Source organism: Ambystoma mexicanum, chromosome 11 (assembly GCF_040938575.1).
Source record: "Ambystoma mexicanum isolate Mex_15411 chromosome 11, UKY_AmexF1_1, whole genome shotgun sequence".
NCBI lineage: Eukaryota > Metazoa > Chordata > Amphibia > Caudata > Ambystomatidae > Ambystoma > Ambystoma mexicanum.
In genome coordinates, this window is record NC_090934.1 from 250,956,700 (window position 1) to 250,981,508 (window position 24,809).

Below are 24,809 nucleotides of genomic sequence, written 5' to 3' on the forward strand. Positions count from 1 at the left end.
TCCAAAGGTAGGCCTCAGCTGAAGACAGTAATCTACCCCATGCACGTTTCTTTGAAAAACAACTGACCTTGAGGGAGTTAGAAGTAGAGGAGCGAAGGGCTCGAGAGGGGAGGTATTTACGGAGGTATTTTGGACACAGTCCCCAGAAAGCCTTGTGGACAATGCACAGGGATTTAAATGTAACCCTTGCATCCACTAGAAGCCAATGGAGGGATTTCAAAGCTGGAGGGATACGATCCCAGGGCTTGAGGCCAAGGACAAGTCTTGCAGTCCTGTTCTGGATTAGTTGTAAAGGGCGGAGAGTGGAGGCAGGTAGATATAGAAAGAGGTTGTTACAGTAGTCCAATCTGGAGAGAACCAGAGATTGGGAGACAGTGAGCTCCTGAGGGAAGGAGAGGAAAGGCTGAGTACCTCTGAGGAGGTGCAGTAAGAAGTTTGATTTTCTAGAAACGTCAGAGATGTTAAAAAGTGGTGAGAAACCAGCTCAGAGCTTGGCCGATATTCAGAAAAAGGGTGAATAGCTGTTCCTCCCAATTCAGGTAAATGAGGGTGGGGAGCCTGTTCTCGCCAATGTATGCATGAATAATGGAAAAAGCTCCAACAGCAAAGCGTTATTCAGGAAACTCACAAAATATCAGACCATTCCCACATTTAAACTGATTGATAAGTGGGAAATGGCCCTGGAAACTCCCGATTCCAAACATCTCCTGCCTGCCCAAAATTTCCATTGGTGATAAAAGCATAGAGCATAATTGTTGGGTCGTGCGAGGTGTCCCCTCTGCCTTCTACTTAGGCAGTGACATTCTCAATTGATTTGCAATTAATTTGGACCTCATTAATGACAAAGTCTGATCTCTACTGGCTGGTTACCCCATGGGCTTTAACAATCCTGAAAAGGCATTTCGGTCAGCTCAATTGCTACTGTATGCAACTGAAATTCCAACTGGAGAAGAGGTCACCATCCCAGGACTTGCCCGAAAATTATTTCCCTAAAAATTAAGAGAGGACAGAAACTCCAAAACACAGACCCTCATGTAAATTTAAATCCTCATCTCCAACAGCAGCGGTTGTATTTGAACATGACACCATTAGTTGACTAAGAACAGAACACCGTTCCACAAGTGGTGGATAACAGCGACCCTAGGAGTATCACTCTGGGCACAGACACCTTTATAGGAATGGCGGTCGATGACCAACATTTCTCCATTGACTTAGGGAATTAAATCATGGGACAGATCCCCAATGACTGCTGCGACTGTGACGATGACTTACCTCCAGAAAAGATTTTCACCCGGCAAGGGGGAATTTTTTGGTGTACTCTTCCTGCCCTTACGCGGGTGGGGGAAAGGTAACCTGCGACATCAGGAAGGATGAGGTAGTATTTCAGGTCAACAGTGGCTGCCTCTCCTACCTGAAATCTCCTGTCCTGGCCAGCACACTCACCAGAGATCTCGCCACGCAGCTGGAGGCTACCACAGAGCTTGCCAAACCCAAGGTCTTTCCAGGCTTCAGGCAGATGTTTGAGGAATGGATCAACCTTGCTGATGCCTGTGAGACCGAGGAGAAAAAGAAGAAGATGAAACAGGTGTTTCTGGATTTTCAAGAAATTTTTGCCATGGAATCGTACGACTGTGGTCGCACCGACATACATTCTACATCAATACCCATAGACCAAGGTACCAATATCGGTTGCCTCTCACGGAAATCATAAAGAACATAGAGTCCCGTGGGGTAACTTGTACAGTCCACAGTACCTTTAATAATCAGGTACTGAGGATCCTAAAACCTAATGGCCAATGGAGACTATGCGCAGACCTTTGTAACGCTCACCTGATTACCGTAGAGGCGCCGGTCTTGACTGGGCGTATACCGTATCTTCAAAGGTGATGTGTACCACACGGCTGGCTCTTTGGGCTGGACCTCTGTGCACTGTATGTCTGACTCGAAGGGTAAGATGTCTGCAGATAGAAAATATGGGATTAATGAACTGGGTTATTAAATGTCTCTCTCTTCTTCCCTTTCTCTTCTCCTGTAGAACCCCGAAGGTTAACGCTCTCACCTTAGGTAAGTGAACGCCGTGCTCTCCATCTGCCTCGGGGCAGGGTGCTGTAACCAGTTTCTTCACTGGATAAGGGGAGCAGGCCTCTTGACTTCAGAGGACTGCTGTCTGTCGTTTACTGCACGAACGGTAAGTTTCGAGTACTTCTAATGTCTTTAAAGTCTTTAGTAATGATGTCTCTTGTTTTGCAGGGTTCCGGCGATGGTGGATGACGGGCTGAAGTGAGTTGAAGATGGAGCCCGTGTGATGAATAGAAGCGCCTGGAAGCACGTAAGTAAGCGCTTGTTGCCTGCTTCACGATGCGCTCTAACTGTCTTTTTATTTTGCAGGTACAAGTTCGGAGCGGCTGCAGGGTGCCGGAATACCCACTGGGTTAGATGTGGAAAGGAGTAATGGCACGTGAGTATTAAAGTTCCCCAATGTCTTTAAACGCACCTTGTTTTGTCTTTCAGATGCGGGATGCAGCGCCGAAGGCCTCCGGAGCATGCGAAGAGTTGGTAAGCTTTTGTCTTTCAGATGCCGGAATGCAGTGTGAAGACCTCCGGAGCGCACGAAGAGTAGGTAAGCCTTTGTCTTGCAGATGTCGGAATGCAGCGCGAGGCGTTGGTGACAGCCGATGGACCAGGTTAGTGAAGAGCTGTCACTGAAGACCGTAATGCTAACCTGTTCTTTCTTGTCTTTATAGGTGTTGCTGAAGACTGGATTCAGGATGGTATGCCTTTTTCCTTAGGCCCAGGATCAGATGCAGAAGACACGATGAGCGTTCTGCTGCAGAGGATGCAGAATAACGCAAAGCAAGATTCATCCATCGGGTGTGGTTTAAATAGCCTCCTGTAGTGCTTAGGGGTCTCCTTCCACAGCCACGCCTAGGTAAGAAAAGAGTTCCTGCTTTCCAGAAGAGTTCCAGTGTTCTGAACCTAGGGAGTGGCTCCTGCCCCACCCAACAGGAAAAGTAGTTCCAAACAGAAGAGGATCAGAGGCTCAACTGGCAGGCAAGTAAGCAGCATGGTCTGCTGCAGGTAAGTCCACCCAAGCATTATGAGCCCGGCGCTTCCAGCGCTGGGACTGGGCATATTTATGAGCCTGGTGCCACTGGCGCCAGGACTGGGTCCAAAAGGTCCCAATTGGGACTGGTTGGCACTCGGAACCTGGGTTATGGATCTGCTTCCAAGGGAGTTGGGAAAACCCTGACCTTTTGGAAGCAGAGATCATGACAACCTTAGGGAGTTAAACAAATGGGTCCACATGTCCCGATGGCCTCTTCCCTACCTTGATCAGGGACTGGCCCAGATCCAAGGTTCAAAGGTGTATACCGCCATTGACCTGACCAATGGATACTGGACAGTACCCGTGTGTAGGGAAGACCAGTACAAGCTGACCTTTACCTTTGGGGACAGCAGTACACATGGACCTGAACTCCATTTGTATATATAAACTCAGGCAATTAAATTAACATCTTTCTGCACAAGGCCATGCAAGATTCGGGTGAAAGGGGAAACCTGGCCTATGTGGATGATGTCCTAATTAAAAGCTCAACCGTGGAGGAAAATATAGCGGAAATCCGCTATGTTCTGACCCAGTTGAAGGAAGCCGGAGTGAAACTGTCCTTCCAGAAGACGCAGTGGTGTAAGACCCACGTGAACTTCTTAGAGCATGAAATCACCCCTGAAAGGTCTCTATGCCCAGGTGAAAAAGGTGGAGGTATTACTAGAACTGAAAGACCCCACAACTCTGCGTCAACTGAGAAGCCTTCTTGGACTGACTAATTACAGTAGAAAGTTCACAGAAAACTAGGCCGAGGTCACGAGACCTTTGGTCCATTTAATAAAGACTGGGGTCAAGTGGGAGTGGGGTCCAGAACAAGCCAAAGCAGTAAAATAACTGCAGAGAAGCCTCTCACAAACGCCTTGTCTACCTTGCCCCGTCAAAAACAAGGAGTTCTTCTTGTAGACAGAGTTCTTGATGACGTGCTTAACAGCAGTATTATACCAGAAGCATGACAGGGTAAAAGAATCTCCTACGCGAGTAAGACTTTATCCTCTGTGGAGGAAAAATTCAACGATTGTGAGAAGGCACTCCTGGCAACGGTGTGGGCATTGAAACATTACCACCCGTTCATCCAGCGGGAGCACATCATTGCAGAGACTCCTCACCAGCCTTTGCAATATCTCCAAAGTGACAAAATCTGGGCAATGGAATGTGAATAATTCCAGAATGACTTCCTGGATTCTGTCCATGCAAGGCTTTCCTATGGAGGTCAGATATGGCCAAAACAAGAAGCGTCCCTTCACGCAAGATTTGGCTGACTTACATGATTGTGCTTCAGAAAACTGTCTTGAGGACGAAAGTCTAAAAACACAGCACAAAGTCTATGAAGAAGACATGTGCCAGGGGATGCCCACAGTTTATGTGAATGGGTACTCCTACCACGTTGATAACAAAGGGGAAAAGGGACTGGTGGTCAGAGTTGGGAATGCCTGGGTGAATGATGCCCTGGAGCCCTCCGCCAGGTACAAGATCGGTCCCCGAAGTAGTCAGGTGGTGGAGTTGATGGCGGTTCATCAGGCGATCCTCACTGCCGTGCAACACCGACTCCACACCTACTCCACAAACTGGTCATAATCACCAATTCAGAATATGTCCGGAACGGGTTTTTGGAGCACCTGATAAATTGGAAAACCAGAGGCATGCTGTGTGCGAACAATAAACCACTCAAGCATGGCAACCTAATAGAATCTATTGATATTCTGGTCACCTCTAATGAGATGGCCATCTACTGGAAGACGATCAAGGGTCATTCCAGAATAGAGGGACCAGACTGTAACGCTCACCTGATTCTCGCAGAGGCGCCGGTCTTGATGGGCGACTACCGTATCTTCAAAGGTGATGTGTAGCACCCGGTTGGCTCTTTGGGCTGGACCTCTGTGCACTGTATGCCTGACGTGTAGTGTAAGATGTCTGCAGATAGAAAATATGGGGTTAATGAACTGGGGTTATTGGGGTGTCCCTATCTCTTTCCTTTTCTCCTCTCCTGTAGACCCCCAAAGGTTAACGCTCTCACCTTAGGTAAGTGAATGCCGAGCTCTCCATCTGCCTCGGGGCAGGGTGCTGTAACCAGTTTCTTCACTGGATAGGTAGCGCAGGCCTCTTGACTTCAGAGGACTGCTGTCCGTCGTTTACTGCACGAACCGTAAGTTTCGAGTCATTCAAATGTCTTTAAAGTCTTTAGTAATGATGTCTCTTGTTTTGCAGGGTTCCGGCGATGGCGGATGACGGGCTGAAATGAGTTGAAGATGGAGCCCGTGTGATGAATAGAAGCGCCTGGAAGCACGTAAGTAAGCGCTTGTTGCCTGCTTCACTATGCGCTCTAACTGTCTTTTTATTTTGCAGGTACGAGTTCGGAGCGGCTGCAGGGTGCCGGAATACCCACTGGATTAGATGTGGAAAGGAGTAATGGCACGTGAGTATTAAAGTTCCCCAATGTCTTTAAACGCACCTTGTTTTGTCTTTCAGATGCGGGATGCAGCGCCGAAGGCCTCCGGAGCGTGCGAAGAGTTGGTAAACTTTTGTCTTTCAGATGCCGGAATGCAGTGTGAAGACCTCCGGAGCGCACGAAGAGTAGGTAAGCCTTTGCCTTTCAGATGCCGGAATGCTAACCTGTTCTTTCTTGTCTTTATAGGTGTTGCTGAAGACTGGATTCAGGATGGTAAGCCTTTGCCTTTCAGATGCCGGAATGCTAACCTGTTCTTTCTTGTCTTTATAGGTGTTGCTGAAGACTAGATTCAGGATGGTAAGCCTTTTTCCTTAGGCCCAGGACCGGATGCAGAAGACACGATGAGCGTTCTGCTGCAGAGGTTGCAGAATAACGCAAAGCAAGATTCATCCACCGGGTGTGGTTTAAATAGCCTCCTGTAGTGCTTAGGTGTCTCCTTCCACAGCCACGCCTAAGTAAGAAAAGAGTTCCTGGTAAGAAAAGAGTTCCTGCCTTCCAGAAGAGTTCCAGTGTTCTGAATCTAGGGAGTGGCTCCAGCCCCACCCAACAGGAAAGGTAGTTCCAAACCGAAGAGGATCAGAGGCTCAACTGGCAGGCAAGTAAGCAGCATGGTCTGCTGAAGGTAAGTCCACCCAAGCATTATGAGCCCGGCGCTTCCAGCGCTGGGACTGGGCATATTTATGAGCCTGGTGCCACTGGCGCCAGGACTGGGTCCAAAAGGTCCCAATTGGGACTGGTTGGCACTCGGAACCTGGGTTATGGATCTGCTTCCAAGGGAGTTGGGAAAACCCTGACCTTTTGGAAGCAGAGATCATGACAGTACCCCCCCTCAAGGCCCCTCCCAAACCGGGCTTCTCCGGGGGTTTTGGCTTGTCAGGAAATGTTCGGTGAAATCTTTTGATTAGGCGAGGAGCGTGGACATTTTCAGCAGGTTCCCAGGATCTCTCTTGGGGGCCGTAGCCTTTCCAGTCAATTAGGTAGAATAGTTTAGATTTGGAGATCTTGGAGTCCAGAATGCTTTTGACTTCAAACTCGAGTTCTCCATCCACTAGGATAGGTTTTGGAGATTTGGTTAGTCGGGTTTGAGGTTGCACGGGTTTTAATAGAGAGACGTGGAAGACCGGATGTATCTTCATGTGCGGGGGCAAGTCCAACTTGACCGCTACTGGGTTTACTATGGTAGTGATGGAATAGGGACCAAGGTATCTTGGGTTGAATGTGCGTGGCCCTTTTAGAGATAGATATTTGGTGGATAACCAGACTTGATCCCCTACTTGATAGTGAGGGGCTTCCTTCCGATGTTGATCTGCTCCTTTCTTGTATTGTTCTTTAGCCCTTTGAAGGTGAGAAACAGCTTCCTTAAAGGCTTGGGTGATTGTAGAATGCAGGTAGTCTACTGCTGGTGTTTCAAGATCTTGGAGGGGATCCAACTCCGAGGTTCGAGGGTGACTGCCGTACAAAAGAAAAAACGGGGTTTTCCCAGTTCCCGAATGGACAGAGTTATTGTAGGCATACTCGGCTATCCAAAGGATATCTTTCCAAGTTTTTTCAGTTTGTTGCAGCATGCAGCGTAAATACTGTTCCAGAGTTTGATTGGTCCTCTCGGTTTGTCCGTCGGTCTGAGGGTGGTGACTGGTCGATAGTCTCACATCAATTTGAGCCGACCGACAGCAACTTCGCCAAAAATGAGAAATAAATTGACTACCTCGATCCGAAATTAGAACCGAAGGAAAACCGTGCAGTCGGACGATGTTTTCGAGAAATTCTCGGGCCAGAGTTGCTGCTGTTGGCAAGCCTTTGATCGGAATGAAATGCGCCATCTTGGAGAATAAGTCCACGATTACTAGAATCGTATTGTATCCGGAGCATGGAGGTAGATCGGTGATGAAGTCCATAGAAAGCGTATGCCAAGGGCGAGGTGGGATGTCAATAGGGCGTAAGAGGCCTGCTGGTCTTTCCTTTTGACTCTTGTTTTGGGCGCATACTCCACAGGACATTATAAAGTCTCTGATATCTTTTTTCCAAGACGGCCACCAGAAGTAGCGCTTGATCTTTTCTGAGGTCTTGGCTATACCGGGATGACCTTCCATTAAAGAGTCGTGATAACAAGAGATTACTTTTTTCTGTAAATCTGTGCTGGGTAGGTATAACCGTTCTTGGAAATACAATAAGTTGTCCTTTACTGCAAAGTCCTTTCCCTGCAGATGCCAATTCTGTATGTCTGCTGGAGTTACAAGTTGCCTGGCTTTATCCTTAACTTCCTCTATGGATTCTGTGGCGATTACACCCAGAATTCTTTGTTCGGGAATGATTGGTACAGGTTTAGGGTTGACCAAGTGTTCTTCCACTCCCATCCGAGAAAGGGCATCGGCTTTACCGTTCTTTGTACCAGGTCGATAGGTAATTATGAAGTCAAACTCGGCAAAGAATAATGCCCAACGGAGTTGTCTAGAGGATTGGGCTTTTGCGGTTTTCAAATATTGCAGGTTTCGGTGATCCGTAATCACAGTAACGGTGTGTCGGGCCCCCAGCAGATAATGCCGCCAAGCCTTAAAGGCAGACTTGATAGCCAGAAGTTCCTTGTCAGTAATCGTGTAATTGATTTCAGGAGGCGAGAATTTGCGGGACCAAAATGCCACGGGATGCAACTGATTGGTTACCGGGTCCTTTTGTGATAGAACTGCCCCCATGGCAAGGCTTGAAGCATCAGTTTCCACGATGTAGGGGAGTTCGGGGCGAGGGTGTTTTAAGATTGGTGCAGAGATAAATTTAGTCTTCAAATCCTGGAAAGCTTGTTCCGCCTCGGTAGACCATTCAAAATGTTTGTTTTTCTTTAACAAGGCAGTGATGGGCTGGACTATTCGAGAGAATTCGGGGATAAACCTGCGGTAAAAGTTAGCGAAGCCTAACATGCTTTGCACACCTTTTACGGAGGATGGTGATGGCCATTTGAAAACTGCATCGACCTTCTTTGAATCCATACGCACTCCGCCAGGTGATAATATGAATCCCAAGAATTCAACTTCAGTCACGTTGAAAACACATTTTTCCAATTTAGCGAAAAGTTTGTGTTGACGCAATCTTTCGAGGACCATTTTCACGTGTTTCCGATGTTCAGATTCCGATGAAGAATAAACGAGGTTGTCGTCAATGTAAACAACAACACATACATCTATGAGCTCTCTGAGGACATCGTTCATAAAATATTGAAAGGCGGCCGGGGCATTGCAAAGTCCGAAGGGCATGACCTGATATTCAAATAGCCCATACTTGGTGCGGAAGGCCGTCTTCCATTCATCGCCCTCTTTTACTCGTACCAAGTGGTAAGCTCCTCTAAGATCCAGCTTTGTATATATGCATGCTTTTCTGACTTGGTCCAGGAGTTCAGGGATCAAAGGTAACGGATATCTATTCTTAACGGTGATCTGGTTCAGGGAGCGATAATCGATACAAGTTCTAAGGTCTCCTTCCTTTTTTGGAACGAAGAACAAAGCTGAAGAAGCAGGGGACTTGGAAGGACGAATAAACCCATTTGCCAGGTATTGATCCAGGTATTGTCGAAGGTGAAGGTTCTCAGGCTCGGTGAGGGCATAAATTCTACTACAAGGAGGAGTAGATCCAGGTATCAGGTCTATCTGGCAGTCATAAGACCTATGAGGAGGTAGAGAGTTAGCCTGATCCTTCCGGAAAACATCTTGGTATTCTAGGTATTCGGGAGGTAACTGGGGAGTCTCTGAAGAAATTGCGGCCAGTGCAACACCAGGTGGAGGGTGACAAGTAGAGACACATTCTGGAAACTGGACCGTTCTTGCTCGCCAATCGATCAGAGGATTGTGTTTCTCTAACCAAGGTATTCCTAGAATAATCTGAAACTGAGGGGCCTTGATCACATCGAACACGATCTTCTCATGGTGTCCATCTTGACTTACTAGCGTCACCTCTTGAGTGGTATGCGTTACTGGCCCGGAGGCTATCTCCGTACCATCCACCGTAGTAATGATGTCCTTTACAGCCTTGGGACAAAGAGTTAGATTCATCCTCAAAACCATTTCATGATCCACATAATTGCCGATGGCACCGCTGTCGACGTAAGCTTCAATTGCATGTAATCGATCCAGATTATCAGGGCTAATGAGGACCATAGGTATCACGAAATGCGAGGTCACGGAACTGGTTTTCACGCTCGGCAAGAGGACCTCTATTCTTGTCGGGCGAGGTTGTTTCCCTGCTCAGAGTTTGTAACTTTGGTAACTGCAGCTCCTACTGCCTTCTTGGCAGGTTTCACCGGACAGTCTCGAAGAAAGTGCCCTGAGTTTCCGCAATATAGGCATAATTGCAACTGTTTCCTCCTTTCCCGCTCCCTTTGTGTTAGAGGACCTTTCAGACCCCCTATTTGCATGGGTTCCCCGGAGTCTACTCCTTTGGAAGGAGTTGGCGGTTTGGAAAATACTCGAGCATCAAACTTGGAACGATCGGCCTTCCTGTTCTGCAGCCTGTGATCTATTTGAACGACCAAGTCTATATAATCCGAACAGTCTTGTGGGGGATTCACTACTTGGGCTAAAACGTCTTTGAGCTCTCCACGTAGACCTCTATAAAACAGCGTAATCCTTTTGTCCTCAGGCCATTGAGTTTCCACTATTAGTCTATTGAAAGATGCAATATAAGCCAAAAGGTCTTGATTACCCTGTCGCAACGAAAGAAGCTCATTGTCCAAGACCTGCCCCTGTGAATGTCTTGCGAACAGTTTTTCCATACTAAGCTGAAAGGCTTGAAAATCATGGAGAACCGGATCATCTTGATTAACTAGAGGGATCGACCAGTCTGCCGCATTGCCACTAAGGTACGAAAGTACAAAAGCTACTTTTGCTTGATCAGTTGGAAAGGCTGCTGGCCGGCATAAGAAGTGCAACCGGCACTGATTGATAAATACTGCAAACCTCTTTGGGTCACCAGAAAATCGTTCGGGCGGAGCCAGAGGTACATTCCCAGGTAGGTTGATCTGCACTGGATTCATAGAGGATGTTGAAGGAAGATTTGCCCCTCATGCGGGTAACGGGGTCTGTCCGGCTTGTGACTGTAGCACTTGTCTAGCAAGATTGTCTGTTCTCTCCTTGGAAATAATTAGTTCCCTTCTTAGAGCATTCGTTTCCTGACGAGCTGCATGCACTTCTGCCCTTAGTTCCCCAAGTAACCGGGCTAGGGGGTCAGTATCCGAGGTTTCCATAGCGCCTGGGCGAGAGTTTTGCGGTAGGCTTTGCGTTCTGTAACGCTCACCTGATTCTCGCAGAGGCGCCGGTCTTGACTGGGCGACTACCGTATCTTCAAAGGGGATGTGTAGCACCCGGTTGGCTCTTTGGGCTGGACCTCTGTGCACTGTATGCCTGACGTGTAGAGTAAGATGTCTGCAGATAGAAAATATGGGGTTAATGAACTGGGGTTATTGGGGTGTCCCTATCTCTTTCCTTTTCTCCTCTCCTGTAGACCCCCAAAGGTTAACGCTCTCACCTTAGGTAAGTGAATGCCGAGCTCTCCATCTGCCTCGGGGCAGGGTGCTGTAACCAGTTTCTTCACTGGATAGGTAGCGCAGGCCTCTTGACTTCAGAGGACTGCTGTCCGTCGTTTACTGCACGAACCGTAAGTTTCGAGTCATTCAAATGTCTTTAAAGTCTTTAGTAATGATGTCTCTTGTTTTGCAGGGTTCCGGCGATGGCGGATGACGGGCTGAAATGAGTTGAAGATGGAGCCTGTGTGATGAATAGAAGCGCCTGGAAGCACGTAAGTAAGCGCTTGTTGCCTGCTTCACTATGTGCTCTAACTGTCTTTTTATTTTGCAGGTACGAGTTCGGAGCGGCTGCAGGGTGCCGGAATACCCACTGGATTAGATGTGGAAAGGAGTAATGGCATGTGAGTATTAAAGTTCCCCAATGTCTTTAAACGCACCTTGTTTTGTCTTTCAGATGCGGGATGCAGCACCGAAGGCCTCCGGAGCGTGCGAAGAGTTGGTAAACTTTTGTCTTTCAGATGCCGGAATGCAGTGTGAAGACCTCCGGAGCGCACGAAGAGTAGGTAAGCCTTTGCCTTTCAGATGCCGGAATGCTAACCTGTTCTTTCTTGTCTTTATAGGTGTTGCTGAAGACTGGATTCAGGATGGTAAGCCTTTGCCTTTCAGATGCCGGAATGCTAACCTGTTCTTTCTTGTCTTTATAGGTGTTGCTGAAGACTGGATTCAGGATGGTAAGCCTTTTTCCTTAGGCCCAGGACCGGATGCAGAAGACACGATGAGCGTTCTGCTGCAGAGGTTGCAGAATAACGCAAAGCAAGATTCATCCACCGGGTGTGGTTTAAATAGCCTCCTGTAGTGCTTAGGTGTCTCCTTCCACAGCCACGCCTAAGTAAGAAAAGAGTTCCTGGTAAGAAAAGAGTTCCTGCCTTCCAGAAGAGTTCCAGTGTTCTGAATCTAGGGAGTGGCTCCAGCCCCACCCAACAGGAAAAGTAGTTCCAAACAGAAGAGGATCAGAGGCTCAACTGGCAGGCAAGTAAGCAGCATGGTCTGCTGAAGGTAAGTCCACCCAAGCATTATGAGCCCGGCGCTTCCAGCGCTGGGACTGGGCATATTTATGAGCCTGGTGCCACTGGCGCCAGGACTGGGTCCAAAAGGTCCCAATTGGGACTGGTTGGCACTCGGAACCTGGGTTATGGATCTGCTTCCAAGGGAGTTGGGAAAACCCTGACCTTTTGGAAGCAGAGATCATGACACAGACAAACCGCAAATGACCTGGCTGACCAGTTGACCAAATCCAGAGCCGTCCATGGGGATCTTATTGAGATCGAGTCCCTGTTGGTGGAAATCCAGGTTGCTGCTGTCACCAGGTCCCAAACACTTGCCCAAAATGAACTTTCAACAGCCCAGTGGAGTAAGGATACCCCAGATGCTGATTTGATAATGGCACTGAAAGGGGATGCAATAATTGGGAAATGTTATCAACACATTGAAGACCCCGTGAATTTTCCTCTGACTGAAACCGATTATGTCGGGATAGAGGATCTCCGGGTGTTGATGAAGTTTCCCAAAATGTTCCAACTCCAAGATGGTTTGTTGGTACGGAGATCCATCTCTGGATGTGACCAGTGGGTGTTACCTACCTCATTCTGAAGTCTGATGCTAAGTCACGCCCATGACGTGGCCACAGCCGGTCATTGGGGGTTTCATACTACTTTGGAAATTTTGCAAGAGGTCACAAACTGGCCACACATGGGTCAGGACCTCGACCAATATTTGAAGGGGTGTCTTGTGTGTGCGCAATTTCAGGCAAGTAGATTTCATCGACCCGTGATTCGCTCCTCTAGAGGAAACAAGTACATGTTAACGGTAACATGCTTGTTTACCAAATGGGTGGAATGGCTCCCGGCCACAAATTGCAAGGCAGAAATTGCTGCTGCCCTGATGATCAACCACATCTTCTCGTGTTTGTGCCTTCCCCAGAGGATTGAGTCAAACTGAGGAAGTCACTTCACCAGCTAGGTGATGATAAAGATATAGGAGTTACTTGGGGTAAAGAGAAAACTCCATATTGCCTAATGCCTAGCCTCAAATGGGGAGTTGAGATGTACAATAAAATGATTCTGGGCATCCTAAATAAGTCTGTGGTGGGCTCTGGGCCTAATTGGGACATTCAACTACTGCTAGTCCTGATGGCCATCAGGTCTAGACCATCTTCTGTGACAAAGATGTCTCCGTTCGAGTTAATAACTGCACGAAAAATGGTGTTACCACAGCATCTGCTCTACAGAGCGCAAAAGCAGATGCTGATCAACGCGTCCATGACACATGAATATATTGAGAATCTGAGAAAACACCTTCAGCATGCTTTTGTGTACGATCAGCGGAATCAGGAAAAATCGGCAGAGGGGATGAAAACCCACTACGATTTAAAGACCACTAAAAAAGAATATCAAATAGGAGACAGGGTCTACTTGTGCAATTTTCAGAGGAACCAGACCAAGGAGCAGAAATTTCTTCCCTTCTGGTGCGGGCCCTTTGAAATTCTAGACAAAATTTCACCTGTCGCCTATAAGATCCACATTCCTAATCGAGAACAAACGGAAGAGAAATGGGTGCACATCAGTCAGTTGAAGTGCTGCTATCCAAGGGAGAATTTGAGACTGAATGAACACCCCTCTCTCTCCTAGCTCTTCTCTCTCAATAAAGTTATAACAGAGCTAGGAGGGGAGATTTGTGGGGTGAAATATCCCTAAAATGCCATAACTACAGGCCTGCACATGAGTATGTGCAAAGTGAGGCCCTTGCCCAAACCACAAAGGAGAACAGTTATTTACTTAAGCCTTGGGGGGGCCTGAAAATATTCCCTGCCACACATGAGGCGAAGACCTCATGATCCTTTTGAGAAAGATCCGGAAAGGTTGAGACCATCTTAGCAAAAACACGGCAGACAGCATGTAAATGTGTGTGCAAACTTGCACTGCAGAATGGAGTTTTTCCCTATGACCAAAAGCAATGTCTTTAAAGTCCCTTCATTTGTATTAGAGAGATGCTCCTGAAAAGGGGGGCAAACGTATAATCAAGGAACTGTGCATGTGAGCATCATGAGCCCATCATGAAACGACATAATTCACAGAATCCACGTGGAGTAATGTGAAACTGCAACAGAATGAAGGGTCACAGCTGGAACTTTCTGCAGCAAAATTGTAATTGTGTTTTTAAACACCAACACTTGAAGTGTCCACGTGTTCAGTCAAAGTCATGTAAAATACATTATGTAGCCTTTCTATAATCAGGGATTGCAGGAAACCACTGTGTGAAGGTATTTACATATTGTAATTGTACAATTCTAATAGTTGATTTAAGAAAATTCTTGCAGTGCAGGAAATGCTGGAGTTTCACTTTCATTTCTGCTGTGGGCTACTGTGTAATACTGGCTGTGCTCAAGACTGGTTGTCAAAGGGATGGATTGAGGAATGCTCTGCTTTCCCAGTTTACGACCAAAAGCACTTAAGTACATCATAAAATCCGCTGTGGCTGGCCAACAGCCCTTTGAAGCAGGAACAGCAACCCTTGTGACATCACAGCCCCACATCTCAGAGAGTGGGGTTAGTTGTATAGAGGGGTTGATGTCCCATTGCACACAATGGGAAGAATTGCTTTTGGTCTTGTAATATCCCCAATATCCATCTCAGAATAGTCATGTGCAGATTTCTGGAAAGCTGTCTGCAAGTTGCATCTGTTCAACCGTAAATTATTTTGGTGACCCCAACTTAACAAAAGTTATAAGGGAAAATTGATTATGATCTCTGCATAAATATGACGCTCATAAAAATTTGAGAAAATGTGTAACAGGTTCTAGGTGTTCTTCCTTCGAATGCCTGTATTTTCAGTAATATGGTTTGGGTGGAAATGAGGGGAAACTATGGCTTTGCACCAATAGGTCCCACGTACTCATACAGGGGTTAGGCGACTGCTTGACAAATATAGTATCTGGAAATGGGGCCATAGGTGACATAACATGATGAGAAAGGGTAGTTATTAAAAGGTGAGACTTCCAAGTCCAGAAGCCAAATCCAACCCCCTGTTTTGTCAGATGATTGATGGGGTATCCTCCCCTGACTGCTCAAATCATACCTACCTTCTCTGAGCCTACCGGCTGACAGAGGGGGGGGGCCTTAACCACTGACCAATCAGTTGTGCGAGGAGGATGACACAGCAGTGATGTCATTTGGCTTATAAATAGGTTACTCCTCCTCAGCTGAAGATGCTCTCTCTACAAAATTTGAGGTCTGCAGTTGACAGAAAATCTGGGGCTATCATTGCATAAATTTGGGCCTAGTCTTGAAGGGAAGCAGGGAGCTCTAGCTGGTGATTGGGAGGACAGAGTGAGGCCTTGATTGACCCCTTTGATGGTCCCTACAGTGGAGCCCTGGCGCCATTGATGACTATAGAGTCCTTTTCTTCTGTAATTATAGATTTCCACAGCCAACAATTCCTATCTAGCACCACCCTAGAGTGTCCCCATAAGGAAAAATGCTCTATTCTATCTGTTTGGGAAATTAAGTCATTTTTCAATTGAAAAGTATTTTATTTGTCTGTGCATTTTGGTAACCCTCCCCTTGACAAATATGGTGTTCATCTGTGCATTCAAGTAATTTTCCTATGGAACAAGATCATCCCTTGTGTACCCGTTGATTATAGTTCTCTTTCCCCTGGAAAGTCCTTTTTTTGTTTGCATAATTAAGTAAGTTATTTCCCTAATATTTGGCTTAGTAAATCAATTAATTCCCCCATTGAAATTCACGGATCAATATTGTTGCAATTCAAAATCAACAATCTTGGGCCCAGTCTTGTTATTTAATTGGTATAGTAATTACAGCGTTGCTCCAAAAGAATTGTTCCCATTATGAGCTAAAAAACAAATTTGTCCATGTGTTACATTGTGTGTTTAAAAACAAATCCCCATTTACATCTGTCCTATTAAACCCAAACTGTTGTTCCCCCGGTGAGAATCTCTTTGCCCAAAACATACCTGTGAGTGCCCCTGTCATTTTCACTGAAAACCGTGGTTCCTGTGTGCCTTTATCATTGTTGAAAGCGTGTGTGTCATTTTTAGCCCCAGCCAAAATAGTAGGATTTGAAATTTATTTCGTTTTTCCAAATCTTTCTTTTCATCCTTTAAACAGTGATTTACCTAGAGTATTCCCCTTCTTCTATCATCTTCTGCGATCGGATCTGGTATTGCCTTTCTTTAATTTTTCATGGTTTTAAGCTTGCCTGTCATTTTCAGCTCCAGCAAAATTCAGTGTGATTCCCAATTTCGTTTTTCCAAATATTTCTTTTCATCCTTTAAACAGTGATTTTCATAGAGTATTCCCCTTCCTCTATCATGTTCTGAGCTTGGAATTGGTGTTGCCTTTCTTTCATTTTTCATAGTTTAAGCTTGCCTGGCAGTTCCAGCTCCAGCTAAATTTAGTGGGATTTGCATTTCGTTATTCCAAATCTTTCTTTTCACCTTAGAAAAATCATTTGTCCAACTCTATCTTTCCTTCTCTATCATACCCTGATCACAAATTTGAATTATATCCCCTTTTATTTTTTTATTTTTCTTTCTCATGCTGCCTGTTTAAAAATCGGATTTCCTATGTGTGCTAGCTAGTCTGTTTTTAAGCCCTATTTGTCCTCTAGTATAAACAGCCCAAAGTTCCCTTGTGTGCTGTGTAGTATTGAATCATTGAAAACCCCAGTTTTCCATTGTCACAGGGGGGCGCTTAACTTTCTTGCAATCAGAGGGACATTATTTAGCATTGCTTTTTACAACACAAATTTGGTGTGGCATTGAAGTTTCTCTTGACCTGGTTATGTTCTAGAAGCCTGTGCATTGTGTTGCCACAACATTTGTGGCTGCTATCATCATTTTGTACTGATTGAAAATTAAAATAATACATTTAGCAATTATTCATTGACGCCACACCGGCCTGGTTCCTGGTCTATTGGGAAAAGGGTTGCTGGTGGGGGTTGGGTGCAGAGGCGTTGCTAGGGGGGGGCTAAGGGGGCTATAGCCCCTGGTCTTTTGGTAATAGCCCCCGATGGAATATCAGATTCTACAACCAAAAGGCTAGCTAGCCCCCAGTCCTGACAGTTCTGACAATAGCGTAGCCCCGGGTCTTTTCCAGACCTAGCAACACCCCTGGTTGGGTGCGAGGTGGGTTGGAGGCCTCCTCAAAAAAATTCTGTGTAAACATAAAAAGCTGCATAATACCTCGTGACAATATGCAGCAATGTATTTATGTATTTCTGTGTTTCTCAACAGCTCCCCCTTCCCGTGCTTGTTCCCATGTTTTAGTAGCATGTGGACACTTTAAGTCTGCTGGTTTGCCAATTTTGTTAATTGTTTTTGATGAACTGAGCAGTCAATGGGTGCTCAATTCTTGCTTTATTGGTTTTCTGTCTCACTATCATTTTACATATAGGCCGGTTCCCTTTGCAGTATGTATTTTACTTGGCTTGAAAAAGCCAGCGGATGCAGATGAAACATTTGGTGCTGTTTCACGCCCCAGCACTGGATGAATAAAATGCAGTTATGCTGGAGACGGGTGGGGGGCGGGGGTGGGTCTAGTCATCCATTACATTCGGAATATTTTCATTTACAAGCCTCTAACCCTTAGGGCAGGGGTCTGCACCTTTGGCTCTACAGATATTTTGGTCTAGATATCCCACGATTCCTCACCATTGATTATGTGGGCTAGGGCTCATGGGAGTTGTAGTCCCAAACTTCTTGTGAGCCAAGGGTCACAGACCCCGGCCTTAGGGGATGCCAAGCCATCTGTGCCTGTTTAGGGTCACACAGTATATCACCGGGAGTCGCATGTGCAGAGAAATAGAAAGGCGCGGGCTATGCGTTACCTTGCGTTGGGTCATGGCTCTCCCAGAAGAGTTTGAGAAGAATCTTGAAGCTGGTTACTTTTGGGTCGTAGACAACTCTCACCACCTCAATGTGCGCTGTTTGGCCTGCAGGAAAGACAAAGAAGTCAGATTGATGACGCAACATCACCCATCACCGCCCGCGGGTATCACCGAATGTCATGATGCGCATCATCATCGCCACCACTGGCATCATTCAGCGCGTGTCTGCATCATCACTAAGCATTACCATCTGGCTGTCGTCATATAAACGCAGGCCCTGGGGGAACAACAACTGCAGGAAGATCAGTGATGGAAAGGGTCAAAATTGCTCTGGGATTCTGGAAGGGTCGGGGATGTGAATCCATGGGGGATGGCAGCGAAGTGTAAAAAACACAGATAACATAAACAAACACCTCCTTTCATAACAGGCCTTGAACCGTGCACAGATCCCATAATAAAGCTACCTGTCAGTATAGAAATCACTAATAGCATCTTCAGCACAAAGAGTTTGAGCACTGCTCTATTTTACATATCCTGGACCTTCATTTAACAACATGCAAAGTAAGTTTAGCCTCAACACATCTTATATGGCTTTAAATTTACTATCCTGACTGAAAGAACCACAGTGAAGGAAAATACATTGACACATGACTGAAGTCATTATTTTCAACCGTGTACAGCTCACGCTCCCATCCCATTGGCAATCACCTCCCCGCCCCCTTGCTCCCCCCTCTTAAGGAGCAAGAATCACCCACGCTCTTCTCTCTCAAATATTGCACTTTAGTAAATTAAAAGTAAATCAAAGACAACCCATAGCAGAGCTTTAGACGTTCCTCTCTGGCGGATCACTGCCGGTGCACCTCGTGGCGGCTCGGGCAGGGTCTTTCTCATTTCGCCGGATTGAGGATTCCGTATCCGTGGAGACCATTTTTGTAAGCGAGGAGATCCGTCTCAATCGCCCCTTTTTTTCTCTATGAGCGTATTAACAACTAGACATAGGGATAATTATTCTACACTATTTTACAAACTCGACATAATTCTCCGTCGAATGGTTTTGTGATTGGACAACTACAAATTCTGCAGTTCTGCACATGCGCAGAAAGCACATAGCCTTGTAACATAAAACAATAGGGGGATATGTAGGGTGCACGTTCACTGCCAGAGGGTCTTCTTGGAGTTTCGACAGATTACAGATGTTCATTTGTAGCCAATTTATTGGCACTAATTTTATCGACCTTGGAAGGATGAAAGGTTGAGCGGACATGCCAGGATTCGAACCTGTGACCATGAAGTCAAACACAAGCACAGGTAGTGGAGGCATGAGTCCACAGAGAAACAGACCGAGGTGGTACTGCGTTCACATGCAGGCGCTGAAAACCATAATTCTGCATAATACCGCGCAGGCGGACTCATGCCTGTGGTCTGAAAGTAGATTATCATTGAATTTAAATGTTAAATGTTAAAGGTATTGTACCGCGCACCGTCACCAAAGGAATTGGTACCCAGGCGCACTGGCGGAACTGTAAATGATATGCCGGGGTATTGGTTAGTAGGGTGAAGAGGGAGTAGGATAGTGAGAGGAGTGGTGTTCTGTTGGCAGCTTCAACTCGGTGTACACCGGGTGCTGAGCTTTGGTGCCGGTATTGGATCGGTGTCGGTCCGCGTGTGCTGTTGCTCCGGCTTATGTGTTGTTGCAGCGTCGTGAAGTGCGTGCGGCTTGCTGTGCGAGAGATGGCTGTGTGAGTTTTTGAGTGAGATAAGTATGCAGAGTTTGAGCTTATATTGGTTAGTGGGTTACATGACCTTCAGCATGCTAACATTCACAGTTTTGTCTAAGTGTGGCACTTGTTGGCCTTCACATATTTAACACATAACAAATTAAATAGCTATAGTTTTCGGTATCCCGTTGCTTCCATTAATTAAACTACATTGTTGAAATTTACTTTGTCGGTAAAACTTCGAAATACTTCGAATTTGTATATGTATTTGTAGGGTTAGAGGTAAAAGGGGGTGGGGAGGGGTTTTGGGAAGGGGTGATAGTGAAGTAAATTACAACAAAGTACATTCATTTTTGGAAATGACATGGAACCATATTTTTCATTCACCACACACCATGAGCCTACTGCCTACTGGCCTCTAGGCACTTAAGAGAAACATCATACACAAACGTCACGACAGAGTATCGATGCGGGCCACAAAAGACAGTTTCAACATTCCTTTTCCTTCTAGGGTGGAGGCTGCCCCCCAGGAGGTCCAGGAGGATGCAGACGGAGGACGGGCACAAGGCGCTTTCAAACAAAAGGACGACTACGTGTAATGGAAACTATAAGCAGTGCTGGCATTTGTTGGGTCCCTGCCAAAATGACTTTTACTCGCAGGGGTGGGAGGGGGAATGGGGGGTTCTGGCTCACTAGAAAAACGTTTGCAAACCAATTCTTTGAAAGCAGCTTTTATCTGTTTACTTTTTTTATTTAATTGAAAAGTGGCCATGTCAATGTTAATCATACAGGACTTACAACAGCGCATTTGCAAGTGGAGGGCGCAATCCCCAGAAGGGTGCATGTGCAATTGCACAAAGATGCGAACAAGTGGTGAGCCTGCTTATGAGGGTGGGAACACAGTGGACCACAGACCAGGACCAAAACAAAACAAGCATTAGCAGAGCCATTCGCTTTGGTGTTTGTAGTTTATTGTGTTATTTATAGGTAAGAATGCAATAAATACGTGGACTCTACTAAGCCAGTAAATCCAAATATGCTTGCAAGTTAGTTCTTGCAGAAAAAAAAACATGAGTAATAGGCATAGTGGAAAGACTTCTCCTCACTGTAGTCTAGGCAAGTCTTTATACAATGTGTATAACAAGTGCTACTTACTGGCAAACACTATCTTTGGAAAATGCAAGGTCAGTATGGTGATTTCAGGCTGAGCAAGGGTGGCAGGGGTACAGGTGAGCTAACGTGGAAAGGTGAAGGTGTGAGCTAAGGTGGCAGGAAGTAGGCAGAGAGGAGCCTGGTAGGGATGTATGAGCTTGGTTCAGTGGCAGTAGGAAGAGGTGGGTTATGAGGGTAGGATGGTGGCGATAAGCAGGATAGATGGGTGAAGAATGGGCATCAAAGGGTGTGGTAGTATGGGGGTGGGTATTAAAGGGTGGGCGGGCATGGGTGAGACAGGGATGGTGTGGGTAGAGTGTGGTGAGGTGGGGCTGGGTGGGTGGAGTGTGGTGAGATGGGAATGCATGAGGAAAGAGATGGGTATGGTATAGAGGAGTGACGTATGATCAGATTATAGAGAGGTGAGTGGGTTAGCAAGGGACAAGGAAGGGTGGGTGGTTCAGGGGTGGACAGGTGCAGGGATAGATTGAGGGTTGGATGCAGAGTGGGGGGAAATGGGCTAGAATGGAGTCGGTTAGAGGGGTAGTGTGGCTGGCGTGGTCATGGATACCCATATGGCTAAACTAAGTTGCTGAGTGAGATTGGCTAAGTGGCAAACAGTTTAGCTCTTGGTCTTGCCCTGGCGGCCCACCACTCATTTAAAAAATAAAAGCAGCAATGAGGGCTACCAGGGCAAGAGCCAGTGGCCCCTGCAAATTCTGTTGGGTGGCCCCCCAGCTCATTTAAAAAAATGCAGCATATGGGGCAGCTGGGGCAAGGCTTGGTGACCCCTGTTGCCCAGAGTTTTAAAATACAAAACCATAAGGGGTGCTAACAGGGCAAGGCCCATTGACCCTCCTGCAACAATTGTGTGGCGTGTCACAGGGCCTTGCCCTCGTGAGCCCTTTATTGTTTTGTCTTGTAAATCGAATCGACACACTATTCGGCGCCACGAATTCGGTGTTCACCCGGATAGTAAATTCAGTATTCGGTACAGCCCTAATATCTATATTTAAAGTGAAAATATACAGTGGACTGTAGAGGGAGAGGTTTACTATGCCGTGTGGTAGGGGTGGTGGTAGAAATGTACATCTAAGAGACATGTACAATAATCAGTATACAAACAATTCAATCAGTGAGTAAACAAGCCCCCCTCATTCTGTGAATAGAGGGATGGGGAGACAGCACTATGCGGCTTAGTAGCAATTTGCATAAAATAAAAGAGCATTTTGGGAACTTAAGAATTACCACCGAACTGTATATTTGAAATCTGTCTGTGATAATTATGAAAGCATGACACCCGTTTGAGCATGTAATGCGCACTCGGCTCTCTGCTTATTTCATTTGTCACAACACACCCTCACAGAAAATTGTCTGCAAACCACATGGCATATGTGTTAAGTTGAGGTACTTGTGCTGTTGGATATGAGGCTCGGGCAGTTATATATGATGAGCAGAGGACGGTTAATTCCCACAAATGCTTTACAGAGCTGGTTCAATCTTTCAATTCAATATACCAAAGAAATCACGTGGGCTGCTCCAGGGCTTAATCTCCTGAACCCAAGCATGCTCCCTCATGACAACACAGCCCACTGTGCTACCCCTATACATGGACAAAGTCGTGCTGCACAGTGCCAGAGAGCCACCCTGCTGTCTTTCCAAGCAGCGCAGGAGGTTCGTAGTGCATAGGTATACATTTTATTGTATCCTATTTAACGCCCGATCCGTAGCAAAAAACAGACACTGCATCTATGACCTCCTCGCCTGTGTCAAACCAGGCCTAGTTTTCATCACTGAAACCTGGTTCTCAGACGACTTCGCCCCAATCACTAATGAAGCCTTTCCCCCTGACTACTCCCTCATCCCACTGAACTGTCCGTCCACAGGAGGGGGGGTAGCATTCGTCTTCAAGTCTCTCTTCCGCGCCTCAATCATCGTCAACCAACCCTCCATTCCGTCTTGCGAATCTCTCCTCGTCAAACTATCCCTCTCCCCATCGCTCTCACACAGCTTCCTAATAATCTACAGGTCCCCTGGCTACGATAGACAATTCGCAAACAACCTCTGTGACTCTATTGCCACCCTCCAACTAAACCATCCCAACCTCACCCTTCTTGGAGACTTAAACATATGGCTCGACATTCCCACCAACCCTATGACACACTCCCTGGTTGATGGTTTAGACGCAATTAATCTCCAACCCCACATAAACGGCCCGACTCACTATAAAGGACACACTCTTGATGCCATTTTTAGCTCCAACAGCCACATTCATTTAAAGCTCCCCACCCCTATCATCTGGTCCGATCACTTCATTCTCTCGTTCCCCATTCGCTCACCCGACCCCCTTCCCGTACTCGTATCTGAACCTCCGAATCTACGCAAATGCTGGACAAAAACTAATAATCGCCCTGGACCTAGCCGAGGCACTCCTACAGTCTCCACCATCTACCTACCGTCTCAACAACCAACTAACCCCTGAGGCCTTTGATTCATGGCTCAACGCATCTCTGATGCGGCTCACACCCCCTTGCAAACCATCAACCCGTCGTGGCCTCTTCCCCAGATAGTTCACTCCTGAGTTAAAGACCACTAAACAACAATACAAATATCTAGAACGCAAATGGCAGAAAGACATAACCCAGGAGAGCAGGGCCACCTTGGCCCGACACCTGTACCAATACAAGGCCGAAATCCGGAAAGCAAAAAAAGCCCACTACAATACCCGAATCCTAAACTGCAAAAACCCAAGCAAAGAACTCCACAAAATCATCTCCGAATTCACCAATCCAGCTTGTACCACGACCGTCCCGACCCCGTCACAATCACTGTGCGACTCACTCTCGCTCCACTTTTACACCATGGTTATCGAAAGGACAAAAACTCTAACCACCAAACTAGCTCTCTTACATCCACCAGGCAATGCTCCCCAATACCAGCCAGCCCATCAGCTGCGACCTCCACGCAACCAACGTTCGAATCCTTTAGTCCAATATCACCAGAGCAATTTCTCAAACTTCTTTCTGCCCGCAAACCATCTGGATCGCCCAGCCACAACTCTTAAAGAAATTTTCACTTCCACCTGCGCAGGAGAACACGCAAGATCTATCATAAATGCCTCCCTTTCCTCTGGTATCTTTCCCGATGCATTCAAAACGGTTCACGTCAAACGTCTAATTATAAAACCTTTGCTCGACCCTCTCGAGTCCAAAAACTACTGCCCCATCTCAAACACCAGGTTCCTTGCCAAACTCATTGACCGAACTGCCTACTCCCAACTAAATGCCTTTGTCGAAGCCAACAATCTCCTAGACCACACCCAATCAGGTTTCAGAGCACGTCACGGAACTGAAACCACCCTAACCTCGATCTGGGACTACCTTAAAATGACGGCCGACTCCGCGGGATGTGCAGCTCTAATCCTTTTCGACCTATCCGCCCCCTTTGACACGATCAATCAGTCAATCCTCCTAGACCACCTCCACTCCCTAGGAATTTGTGGAACCGCTCTTAAATGGATAGCCTCTTTCCTCAAAGATAGGTACCAAATAACGGTACTCTCCAGCTATACCTCCCAAGCCCAACCAGTCGACACGGGAGTCCCACAAGGAGCATGCCTATCTGCCCTCCTCCTACCTGATCACCCTCCCACCAATAATTCGCTCACACAACATCCTGTGCTACAACTACGCCGACGACACCCAACTAATTCTAAAACTCCTTAACTCAAAACCCAACTCCCAACCTGACCTGGCCTCATGCCTCCTTGACATAGAACTCTGGATGACCCAAAGCCACCTCCTGTTAAACCCCTCTAAAACGGAAATCATGATATGTGGCAACACAGAACTTCTTCCACACCCACTACCATGGCCACCCGCCATGGGCAACTCACCGACCGCCGCCAAATCAGAGAAAAATCTTGGATGCACCCTGGGCTCTGACCTAACACTCTCTCGCCAAGTCAACAACGTC

General features: G+C 46.6%; 1 protein-coding gene across 1 annotated transcript in view; it reads right to left on the reverse strand.

Annotated features, from left to right (window-relative positions):
• Positions 1-24,809, reverse strand: part of LOC138504694 (peptide methionine sulfoxide reductase MsrA-like) — a 351,651-nt gene that overhangs the window by 140,115 nt on the left and 186,727 nt on the right. Inside the window, exon 4 of the mRNA XM_069625255.1 lies at positions 17,965-18,069. Coding sequence (XP_069481356.1) covers positions 17,965-18,069 — 105 coding nt within the window. The remainder of the gene's footprint in view (positions 1-17,964; positions 18,070-24,809) is intronic.